General features: G+C 37.6%; 1 protein-coding gene across 3 annotated transcripts in view; it reads left to right on the top strand.

The window, feature by feature from the left end:
• col5a1 (procollagen, type V, alpha 1) overlaps positions 1–12,220 on the top strand; it is a 127,290-nt gene that overhangs the window by 71,835 nt on the left and 43,235 nt on the right. For all 3 annotated transcript variants that reach the window (XM_057818117.1, XM_057818116.1, XM_057818118.1), the window contains exons 14-23: positions 2,674–2,769; positions 2,845–2,901; positions 2,963–3,016; positions 3,198–3,251; positions 4,260–4,313; positions 4,393–4,446; positions 4,513–4,566; positions 4,648–4,692; positions 9,107–9,160; positions 9,265–9,309. In XM_057818117.1, the coding sequence (XP_057674100.1) occupies positions 2,674–2,769; positions 2,845–2,901; positions 2,963–3,016; positions 3,198–3,251; positions 4,260–4,313; positions 4,393–4,446; positions 4,513–4,566; positions 4,648–4,692; positions 9,107–9,160; positions 9,265–9,309 (567 nt within the window). The remainder of the gene's footprint in view (positions 1–2,673; positions 2,770–2,844; positions 2,902–2,962; positions 3,017–3,197; positions 3,252–4,259; positions 4,314–4,392; positions 4,447–4,512; positions 4,567–4,647; positions 4,693–9,106; positions 9,161–9,264; positions 9,310–12,220) is intronic.

Below are 12,220 nucleotides of genomic sequence, written 5' to 3'. Positions count from 1 at the left end.
TGTGTGTCATCAAGACCACAGTTTTCAGACTCGGAGTCAAAGTTCCGCGAAATCAATGAGCAAAATGTCAGTTAATCTATGGAATATTAAATTAATTTGTGTGAGAATGATCTAATAGCTTGGAAAGTCACAAATGTAGATCATTGCACTGGCATTTAGATACCGACATACAGCCAAATACAAATGTAATCATCTGGAGATGTTTGGGTTTGCAAATACGACCATAAAACTCCAAACTGAGCCTCCACGGGTATTCTGAGTTCATATTGTCTCGGCTTTAGACAGAAATACTGCAACATTAACATCAGAGGTGGGTAGAGTAGCCAAAAATCTTACTCAAGTAAGAGTAGTCTTACTTCTAAATAATATTACTCAAGTAAAAATAGTCATTCAAAAATTTACTCAGGTACAAGTAAAAAAGTATTCGTTGAAAAGAATACTTAAGTCATGAATAACATTGTGAGTAACTGCTTACAATTTCTGACTTTTTTCTAGTATAATATATATATATATATTTTTCTCAGCACAACTTCATCTATTTGAACTGTTATTATTATGCTGTGCTGTAGCCCATTGGTCCTCAACCTGCTAGCTTATAGCCACATACAGTATTATGCAGAATGAACTTGGTCGTAGGGTACTCCTCTGGCTCAACAGCTCGCCTTCCCAGTAAAAAAGCTGTCCAAAAATGTCGCCGCCCACATACACAGTCAACAGCAACTAACGTTACTGTTTACATTGGTTGACGCTGGGCTATTATAGATGAACCAACACCCCAGTAATGGCGGCCAACCACTATAGGGCGACGTACACAAATCTCTACTCAGATTAGTCAAGAGGCACAAGCCAGATTGCGGTCGTTAACAAATGATTTATTATTTCTCTGTGGCCTGGTAGCAAATGCGCCACGGACCAGTACCGGTCCCCAGCCTGGTGGTTGGGGAACCCTGGCTGAGCCTTTAACATGACTGCATTATGCCAAAAAGATGACACAAAAATCATCAAATTCAGACCAGAACATTATGACCCATTGCCCGTCCAAGGAGCATGAGTGCTCTCTCGTGGAGAAAAAACATTGTTACCTCTGAATGGTATAATGGAGTCATGTTGCGACATATCATTGGTGAAACTGGTAGAGCTACTGTCGGCATCTCTGGCAAAAATAAAGTCAAAATGTAGAATAAAGGGAAAATGTAACGACTGGTGTAGCCTAAAGTAGCGGAGTAAGAGTAGTGTTTCTCCTTCAAAAATCTACTCAAGTAAAAAAGTATTGTGTGGTAAAACTACTCTAAAAAGTACAATTTTTCCTCAAAAAGTTACTCATGTATGGAGTAAATGTAACGCATTACTACCCACTTCTGAATTACTCAAATGAAGTACTGTTGTCACGATACAAAAATTCTTACCTCGATATTGATACTAAAAAAAAAAAGTACTCGATACTCGATGCCATTTTTGGTACTACATAAATAAAAAAAACAAAATTATCATTGTTATTATTCATTTTTTAATTAAGTCTTTCATTGCCATTGACAGTGATAGACGTCCAATCATGTGGCTCTTAAAAACTAAATGAAAACTTTAAGTAACTTGAACTGTACGTAAGTTTATCTCTAGTAGATGTCCAAATTCATTTGATGTTCAAATAGATTGGACATCAAGTGCAGTCAATGTGTTAACAAGGAAAATGCAAAAATTAAGGCATTTTCACACTAGCGTCGGCAAAAACGGGAGGAGCTACGTAGTCTGACGTAAGGGTTGCCAACTCCCTGAAAATAAAATAAAGGACACCTCATTGGTTGAGCGGCCAGCCCGATAACCGTCACCCTTTAATTATGTTTTTGTATGGTAAAAGTCTTTTTTTGGGTTATAATTAAATTATAATAATATTACTCAAAACTGAATTTATTCAGTACATATTTGAGTTATGTAAGCACATGGAAAGAAATATTATCAGCAATTTTTAATAGAAAATATACTAGAATTAAATCTGTCCCGCTAAATTTGAAACTGTATAATTTAGCGCTTGGCGTCCTGAGCCTTTATGTGTGTGCGTGTGTGTTTAGCCGTTTTTTAAAAACACTTTTTTTAAAAGCACAAACAAACGGTCAGGTAAATTTTTATTTTTTTAATTGAGGTGCGTTCAAATTCCCCTCAACAATAACATTTTCGCAAATGATCAGTCCAAATATAATGAATCTGAGAGTGCACAAAAATGTAATACAATTAGTGAAAGTGAAGTACACAGAGAAATAAAATGAAGTACACAGAGAACAGAAGGTCACACTTACATACCCCAAAATATAGTGGAATTGACTCATAAGAAAAATTACATGAAACATGAATGTGGCTAGCCATCCGAAATGAGTCTGACATCCCTGCATTACATAATCGCTCAGGATTCTGGGACCTTCAGTGCAGTGTGAAAGGGGCTCATGGAATATTATACCATGGTGTGATACAGCCGCATGGCCACCAGATGGCAGGTGTAGCATTTGTGAAATTGGCCTTGGGTGCTGCAGTTTGGATGATAGGAAAGATCCTTGCTTTCATTTTCAGCCTGACGGAGTGGTTTTTGGCCAATCACTGGGCACAAATAAACAAGCAGTTACTCTGTAAATAAAAATGGAGGTGTTCTATAAGATTAAAACTTTGGAATTTCCCCCATGTTAGTTCCGATTCAGTGCTGGAGGGGGAGACTCTGGACAGAAGGGACCTGCCATGTCAGCCCAGGAGGCCCAGATGCAGGCCATCATGCAGCAGGCTCGGGTAAGCCACGTGGTCGGACGCGGTATGATGGAGTTGTTTCATAATGCTAATTTTCCTTTTTTTTTCTTTGTCTAGCTTGCTATGCGTGGATCTACCGGCCCCATGGGTTTGACCGGCAGGCCTGGCCCCTTGGTGCGTACCTGAAAGGTGTAAGTGGAGGTTACAGTGTTGCTGAACCGTGATTTTGTTTTAGGGTCCTCCTGGTGTTGCGGGACTGAAGGGAGAGTCTGGAGAGGCGGGTCCTCAGGTGAGACTGGCAATTTACAACTTTAAATTTGCATTTGGATAGTTCTAGTACAAATAGAAGGATAGGCTGTTGCCATGAATGGGTAATTTCCATTCCCCCCTTCATTTTCAGAATAATCAGATTAGATTTATGTATGAAATTTTCCCAAGAAATTTGGCTGAATTGGTGTTTTTTTTCACAGGGTCCACGCGGACCACTGGGATCAGCTGGACCTCCTGGAAAGCCTGGCAGAAGGGTGTGTGCGAAACTATGACACAACATACACTATACACGAAAGCAGATATACTGTATATTTAAAATTTAAAAAAAAAAAAAAAAAAAAAAAGCTGGGTTAGTTAAATCAGAGTTAACAGTTAATTATTTTAACTGTGCATTAGGTCAGTGTCTCATTGGGACCTAATATAGATTATTATTTCATTAATATGACAGTACAATTAAAATAAAGGCGTGCTGAATTCTACAATTCATTACTATACAGAATATGAAAATATTTTTTTAAAATTAAAGATAAGGCGAGGCAGGTTAACTCAGAGTTACGTTATTTTAACTGTGCATTAACTCAATGTCTCATTGTAACTTAATTTAGGTTAATATTTCATTAACATGAGAGTATATTTAAAATGAAGGTATGCTCAATACTACTTTTGAATTCATTATGATAAAGAATGTAATACATATATATATATATATATATATATATATATATATATATACATAAAAAGTAAATATACTGTATTCAGACTTGTTATTTTAACTGCATATTAACTCAATGTCTCACTGTTGCTGAATACTTCTTTGAAATCATTATTATATACAGATTGTGAAAATATAAAAAAGGAAATATATAAGGCTAGGTGAGTTAACTCAGAGTTAACTCACTTATTAACAGTTAATTATTTTAACTGCGCATTAACTCTATTTTTCACTGTGACTTAACAAGATTAATATTTCATGAATATGACAGTACATTTGAAATAAAAGTGTGCTGAATACCACTTTTGAATTTATATTATCCAGAATGCGATTAATCGCAAAAATACTTTAGCTGAGCATATTTTAACTGCACATTAACTGATTGTCTCCCATTGAAGGTAATGGACGTCAATGGCAGCCAATGAGTTAATATAGTTTATTATTTCATTATTATAGCAGTACATGTTAAAGTTAGCTAATTATTACTTTTGTGTGATTAATCGCAATTAATCTCTCGTGATTAATCGTGATTAAATCCTTACTTGTGCAGGGTCGCGCCGGAGCTGATGGTGCCAGGGGAATGCCAGGCCAGCCTGGAACCAAGGTATGCACACCTTGTTAGGACTCGGCTTGGTGACTTTCCAAACATCCTGAAGCGCTGCAAAGTTTTTGTTTTCTTCCAGGGAGATCGTGGATTTGACGGTCTGGCGGGACTTCCTGGCGAAAAAGGACACAGAGTGAGTGACTAGATTTTGTTGTTGTGATCGTTTCCGTTTCCTTTACGCCAATGCGCCTTGTTCCAGGGTGAAGCGGGACCTCATGGACCGCCTGGTGCTCCAGGCGAGGATGGCGAGAGGGTAAGACCTTCACCCACTTTATTTTCTTTTTGACCTGTCGTCTCCAGTCTGTGTGACCTTGGTCATTTTTTTCAATTCCAGGGAGACGACGGAGAGATCGGACCAAGGGGACTTCCAGGTGAACCGGTAAGTTGTCCCATTTTGGGGGAAAAAGCCTGCCAATATTACGATCTGATTTTAGTGGTTCATGGTAATTGGAGCAGGGTCTTGTTTTCTAACTGTACAGGTAGTCCCTAGGTTACGAACGAGTTCCATTCCTACGTGTAATTAGTTAGACTATTCAGCATGTCGGCTACACTAACGTGCCTCTTATCCCTGCAAGAACTTACACAGATGAGTTAGCTGGCTAATATTACCCGCCCCTTGATATAGACGAGTGTCTCCGTACAACAATTGGATACTAAAGAAATGTCGTCATGGAGCGTGCCATTACAGTTTATTGTACGACATGACGGCATTGTAAACAATGGAGGCGGACGATCAAAACGTGTCATTCCTGCTCCTCTTTTCTTTTCCACGGTCATTGTTTATAGTTTATCATCTAGAGTGTAGAACAGGAACTTATGTCTTCATGAGTCATTTCTGGCTCTTTTGATGAGTGCATCTGCCTCTCTGCCAACCCGTAATTTTAAATGTGTTACCGGCCGGCTCGCTGAACTTAAAAACTGACTGTGAAGAGCTGATAATGCATTCACACATTTTTCTTGAACCTTTAAATGTATGTCGCAATAATATGGTTCAATTCAGTACAAATTTGTGGTCCTCCTATCGTGGATTACGTGGAGATGAGATGTTTTATACAGAGCTTGTCTCCTGCGTTAAGGCCAGCCAGTTGCGGGGCTGGTCCTTCCCAACTCAATGCCGACCGAACATGAGTTTATAAAATGAGTAGAGGAAAATTAAATCCCGAAAAGTGAACTGAGTGGTACCCCCAGTCACAGAGGCGCGCAATCTGTTTTTTTCATGACATTTTCGTCTGTCAAAACTGTCGCTACTTCCAGGATCGCCACTTATATGCACAAGCCCTCCTGGTTGCGGTTTTCACTTCGAAGAAATATACGCATTGCCACACAATATATTTGTTATTTTCCAAGTGGTGAGAGCTCAACTGAGCATCAATTGTAACATTCCAATGTCAGACTTTCGTTGTTGTTTTCTAAAGATTTATTTCAATCGCAACTCGGCGACTGCTCGTCAAAGCCAGGCTTGCCCTCCCTTCACTCTCGCTCCCACGTGATGCGTTCGATTGCTTTCACGGGAAAAAAAAACAAAAAAACAGTGATCACAAAACGGAGTTCCCGACCCCTGGTCTAGTAGGTGTAGTAATTTTGAAATTTCCCGCTGGCAAGTAATGAGTTTCCTGTTCAGAGGTAAACTGCGCGGGCGATGACGTAGCACATGAAGCTGTTCCTTTCTACGCATGGGTAGCTTGCGCAAATGCAGGCGTACCTTGCAGAAGCTGGGGTGCCTTAAACACACCTTAAACGTAGTGTGGACAGGTATAAAATAGTCGGCAAAATACCATGGAGAAAATTATCTGTATTTAGACAATGAACAATACAATTATACTCTTAAGCATGGTGAAAGTGCTACAAGAGGGCTACCTTCTTAAATGTAGGAGTGCGCCTTAGATCTGTATCTATATCAGTTTTTAGTTTCACATATTCAATTATTGAGAGGTTTAAAGTAGTCTTTCTTAGTCAATTTGTACCAGAGAGCACGTAGTCTCGTTTATGTCTTGAAATTTTTGAAGGATTTTACTCGTTTTATTTGAGCCGCTACTTTTTTCCCCTCATTTTGAATCCTGCGCCTTATAGTCCAGTGTGGCTTATTTGTCAATTTATTTGGGTTAATAGGTAACACTTTATTTGCTGGGGCATCATTAGACTGCCATAAGACCGTCATAATCATGACATGACACTATCATGGGAATTAATGAATGCTTATGACAGATATCATTAAAAGTATCATCCAGAAAATTATGTCACTAACTCCATTTATGTCCTGCTCGGATCTTTTACATTTTTTCAAAAATAAGGTAATTTGCCGGTGATACAAAATGACATCTGTCATAAGCATTCATTCATGCTCATGGCAGTGTCATGTCATAATTATGATGGTCTTATGACAGTTTTATGGCGCCATGTAAAATAAATTGCTACCAAATACCATAATTGGCAATTAATGAAAAGCTGGAACAGATACTGCAGAAATAATTAGCATAAAACATGAATTTTGATTGTTATTTACATCTGTAGTGCTGCAATGCATGCTAGGAGGCATGTTGGATAACAACAGTGTTGACAGCAGGTGGCAGCAGTGGTTGACTTTCTTCCCCCTAAGGGAGCAGTGATGGCCAAATGAAGCTTCTTGAAGAAATGAAGCTTTGCAGCTCATTGGTTCAAAGCTTCAAGGTGGTTCATTTGGTCTTAGTCTTATGATCCCACTGTCAAATTACCAGTTAATATCTTTTGGTGTAAATATCCTATAATACATAAATTTGGTTTATAGTCCAGTGCGGCTTATCTATGAAGAAATGCCATTTTTGTGTCAAATATGGTGGGTGGCGGCCAGGGCCGGCCCAGGCCATTTGGGGGGCCCTAAGCAAAATAATGCAAAGGGGCCCATATTTTTGGCCCACCATTTCGTCACAGTGTACTGTGAAACACATACATGCAATCCAACCCATACGTCCATATTTTGTATATTAATCAGATTTTGTTGCACTGCATACTTCAAACTTCTCACCCCAAATGATTGTCAGTACTTACAGTAGATAGCGCCAAACCTTTTTCTAAAAGAGGAAAGAAAGAGGTTAAGGAAGAATTTTTATTTTTTTAAGCTTGTAATCAAGTATCAAAACTCACAAAATTCAAATAAAGCAAACTGTAGTAAACAAAATAAATTATAAATTAAACAATTGCCAGATTGGGGCCCCCTAGTGGTCAGAGGCCCTAGGCAGCTGCATAGTCTGCGTATAGGCTGGACCTGGTGGCGGCTTATAGTCAGGTGCACCTTATAGTCCGAAAATTACGGTAATCTGCGTAATTTTTTCTGCGGATTTACTTTATCGTGCACCACTATCAAAGATTCAAGGTAGTCTTGTTTTAACCTGTGCAACATTTGAGTTATCACAATAACTTTCACACTTTTGGGGAGGATTTACAATCATTTCTTTTGAACTGCTTATAAGATTTACAGTAGTCCCATTTGAACTTTGAAGGGATTTGAAGTAGCTTTATTTTAATTTGCAAAATTTATAGAGGATTTGTTGTAATACTAGTATTATTTTGACCTTCGGTTTTTGGCAGCTTAAAGCTGGTCTTTTTTTTAATAGGCACAATTTTTAGACGATTTGTAGAGGTTTTATTTTAGTCTTACTTTAATCCTGAATATTCTGGTAGAATTTACAGTCTTATCATTTAAACCCGCAATAGTTAACGTAGCTTCATTTTCAGCCTTGCAACTTTTGTGGGATTTACGGTAGACTCATTACAATTTAACTAAGTAGAGTTCATCTTGAAAACCCCTTAGGGCTACTGTTATGAATTATTTTGTCCACCAGGATGTGCTATACTGACTGGATGTCACGCAAAGGCAGAGTTTGTGGTTGCATTTAAAAAAAAAATTTTTTTTTTAATTGGTTTAAACATGCACACGCAATTTGAACTCGAATAAGCCTTTCAATGAATGCCCTTTATTTTTTATTCATTTATGTGTAGGTACGTTTGGTTATTTTTCCACCCAAAATTGTTCTTGAGTTATTTAATTCTATTACTTAATTTGGTAAATCCACTAATAATAGAGGTAAGGGTGTCCCCGATCCGATCACATGATGAATTTTAAAAGATAGGAATCGGGTAAAAAAAGAAGATCGGGTTTTTAAAATGTATTCACGGTACCTACCTTCCTTTTTTAAGTATTAACTCATTGGCTGCCATTGACAGAGATAGATGTTCAATTCATTTGGAGTGTGTGAGTTGGCAGGGATTGTTTGATCATTTTAATTTGAGGGCGACAAAGTAACAAAATAAGTTGTACAAGGACATTGTTAAAAGAAAAAAAAAGTTTTGTCCTACGCAACGTTTTTAGGGGATTTAAATCAGGTGGAAACAGTTTGTATTTTTCAGATTTTTTAAAATGGGTACAAGGCAACAAAATAATCAAAATAGAAAAGGATACTGTCAGAACAAACAAGAACTTAATAAATTAATTTGCAAGGTATCGTATTGGTACTCGGTATTGGCAAATACTCAAAATCAGGTGACTTGAACTCGGGTGCTAAAATTTGTGATTGGGACAACTCTAAACAGAGGTGGAGCAGATGTTCACATTATGCTTGTTTAAATAGTTCAAATGGTGTTTAAAAAGTACAGATGATTAGAAACAGAACTATACTAAAAACAGCTTTTTTGTTTGTTTGTTTTACTCATTTAATGCAAATTAACATGGACAGATGTCCATACTGGCAGGGCTAGCAGTAATAATTTTTTGTTATGAATCCCCCATCCCCCCATCTAATATTTTCCCCTTATTCCAGGGACCTCGTGGTTTGCTTGGACCTAAAGGACCTCAGGGAGCTCCCGGACCTCCTGTGAGTCCAACATCCAAACCGCCATTTCACAGCTAATGCCTTTGCTAGAATTTATGGAAGCTTGACGCGGTACTAATAATCTCTTTTTATGTGGCGTCCCGCAGGGTGTCACCGGAGCGGACGGCCACCCTGGACCAAAAGGCAACATTGTAAGTGACAAATAGAGCTGGGTTTCAAGGAGGAAATTGGAAAAATCTCATTTCAACATGCGTGAAGGATTTACAGTCATGTTGTTTTAGTTTGTGACAGTTTTTGAGGATTTATGGAAAGCTCGTCATTTAAGACATTCAATTTTTGATGGATTAATTTTTTTTCAAATGTGCAATTTTCAATGAATATAACTGTTGGGCGTTGGAGTAATACACTGTTACTGAAAAGAAGTAAAAATGTACGGTATTTTCCGCACTATAAGGCCGTTAGAAGAGGTATGTCAAATTCACTGTTGCCACTAGAGAGCAGTGTGCCCACCCAAATCAATAAAACTAAATGCAAACACTTTCAAGACAAACCATTGCAACGCCACTCCAATCAAACAAATCCTCGAAGCAACAAAAATTGCACATTCACAAGAGTAATAAATACATTTAAAACAAAACAAAATACCTAAGCTTAGCCCCTAACGGAATTAAAAAAAAGAACTTAATGTGGATCGAAGTACTACAAACCAACAATTGGCTAACTTGAATAGCAAAAGTCCGCTAGCTTGAATGCTATAAAATGCTAATGTTTTTTTTTTTTTTTTTTTTTACAAAGCTCTTAAAGTGTCTTGTGTGGATCTTCCTGTATTTTTTTATTTTGTCAAATCTGAATAAATACATTCAACAAAAAAAAAAGAATAATAAAGTTGTATTTACAGAATTGGTGTATAAAAAAGCATTTTTCCGTTTAGAAATAGCTTGTAGAAAATTAGATAGATTTCCTGACCCGTGTTAAGACAATTGTTGTGGGATTATCGTGAGCAAGTCGTATCGGGGGGTAGCCAGAGATTCTCACCCCGAGCAATAAATGTAACCTTACTCCTTTAAAACAACGAAAATTTGTCGCGACTGCGTCTTCTCGAAAGCGACTGTTCACACCCAAATGTTTCATGTTTTTAAATAAAAACTAGAAAATGAAAAAAAAAAAATAATAATAATAAAAATAAAAAAAGCTCTTAAAACATAGTTCAAACACATATTACCGCAAAATATTCAAAATATTCTTCAAAACTAAATTACGAATGCATAAGCAAACATATTAGCTCAAACAAAACTAACAACCTTGCGTTGGCCTTAGCAGGGGAGCAGTTGGATTCAGCTGTTAGACGAGTGATGTCATATTCACTGTTGCCACTAGAGAGCAGTGTATCCACCCAAATCAATAAAACTAAATGCTAACACTTTCAAAATAAACCATTACAATGCCACTCCACTTCAACGTATCCTCAAAGCAACAAAATTTGATTCGAAGCTTTTTTCTAATCGAATTACTCGAGTTAAATAATCGTTGCAGCACTATTTCTGTCCCAAAAGTTCATCGATATGCTCACGCTAAGAATTGATATATCGTTTTTGAAAAGTGTCACCTTGTGCTAAGAAACGTTATCGTTTAAAAAAGTGTCACCTTTAAAAGAAAAAAACTAGAATAGTGTCTCTGTGAACCCGGTGGATGCCATTGACGACGATAGACGCCTACTCCATTTATACTGTAGAATGAACGTTCATTCATTGGAAAGCAGTCATTCGCAGTCGGTCTTTCTGATTTTCGAGGGATTTACAGGTCACTTTCAGTTCATTGTAGGGCACTTACAGGTCACTTCCTGTTGAATTGTAGTCACTGCCTATTCATTCCCGGATCACTTCATGTCCAGTAACCGATAATCAACAGGAAGAGACTCAGAAATGCCCCAAAATGAACAAGAAGTGAATGAAAATCAACAGCAAATGACCTAAAATGTCCTCAAACACTCATTGGTTGCCATTGACCGCCAACATTCATTCATTCGCAGCCATTCCTTCTATGTCTAACGGATTGGACGTCTATTAGTGATATGCTCAATTTGATTCACAGCAGAAGGTTGAAAAGAGCTTTTTTTTCTGTTTATTACTTGTACAGTAAAATATTGTAGAATGCTTTCTTGACCCATGTATTGTAAAATTGTCATATTGTGAGATTGTTATCGTGAGCCTTGTATCGCAAATCGTATCGCATAAGAGGTTCCCACCCATTTTGCGCCTTATACTCCGATGCGCTTTATAGTGCGGAAAATTCGGTAATAGGTAAAATTCGGGACTATTTTTCATTTGAATAAAGCAGGTTTTTGGGGGTGAGAAAAAGTATTAATATTGTGGAACTGAAGTCACATATACTACAGATAAAATTATTTCACATTTGTTGTATTTACCATTATGAAAATGCCTTTTTTTCTTCCAAATCTGGGTTCTTATGAGGCATAGACTTCATAAATCTATTGCTGGGACGCGGGGCGCAGGGCCGATAAACGGGGCCTGCATTGTTGGCGAGGCTGTCAAAGCTGACCGAGTGGAATCACAGACAAAGAGCTTTTTTCGTTGAAAATTCTTGTGAATAAATGCTTAAATCCCCGAATTCTTAATAGATATGTGCGTAAATCAGTCTCGATTCTTGGTTAAAAGCAAAAAAAGCGTGCAGTTAGCATTTATTTTACGTAAATATGTCGAAGTACAATGCTAGTCTGTTAGTGAATGTAGCTAGCGGCCGCCTGATGAAAACAGAGCTTTTCCGGTGAAAAGTCTTGTGAATAAATGCTTAAAATCCTGAATTCTTTATAGATATGGATGTAAAACAGTCTCGATTCTTGGTTAAAAGCAAAAAAAGCGCGCAGTTAGCATTTATTTTACGTAAATGTGTCGAAGTACAATGCTAGTCTGTTAGTGAATGTAGCTAGCAGCCGCCTGATGTAAACAGAGCTTTTCCGGTGAAAATTCCTGTGAATAAATGCTTAAATCCCCCAAGTCTTTATAGATATGGGCGTAAAACAGTCTCGATTCTTGGTTAAAAGCAAAAAAAAGTGAGCAGTTAGCATTTATTTTACGTAAATAT

This window comes from Corythoichthys intestinalis, chromosome 17, assembly GCF_030265065.1.
Source record: "Corythoichthys intestinalis isolate RoL2023-P3 chromosome 17, ASM3026506v1, whole genome shotgun sequence".
Classification (NCBI taxonomy): Eukaryota; Metazoa; Chordata; class Actinopteri; order Syngnathiformes; family Syngnathidae; genus Corythoichthys; species Corythoichthys intestinalis.
The sequence above is the reverse complement of the archived record's forward strand: the minus strand, read 5'-3'. Positions and strand labels throughout refer to the sequence as shown.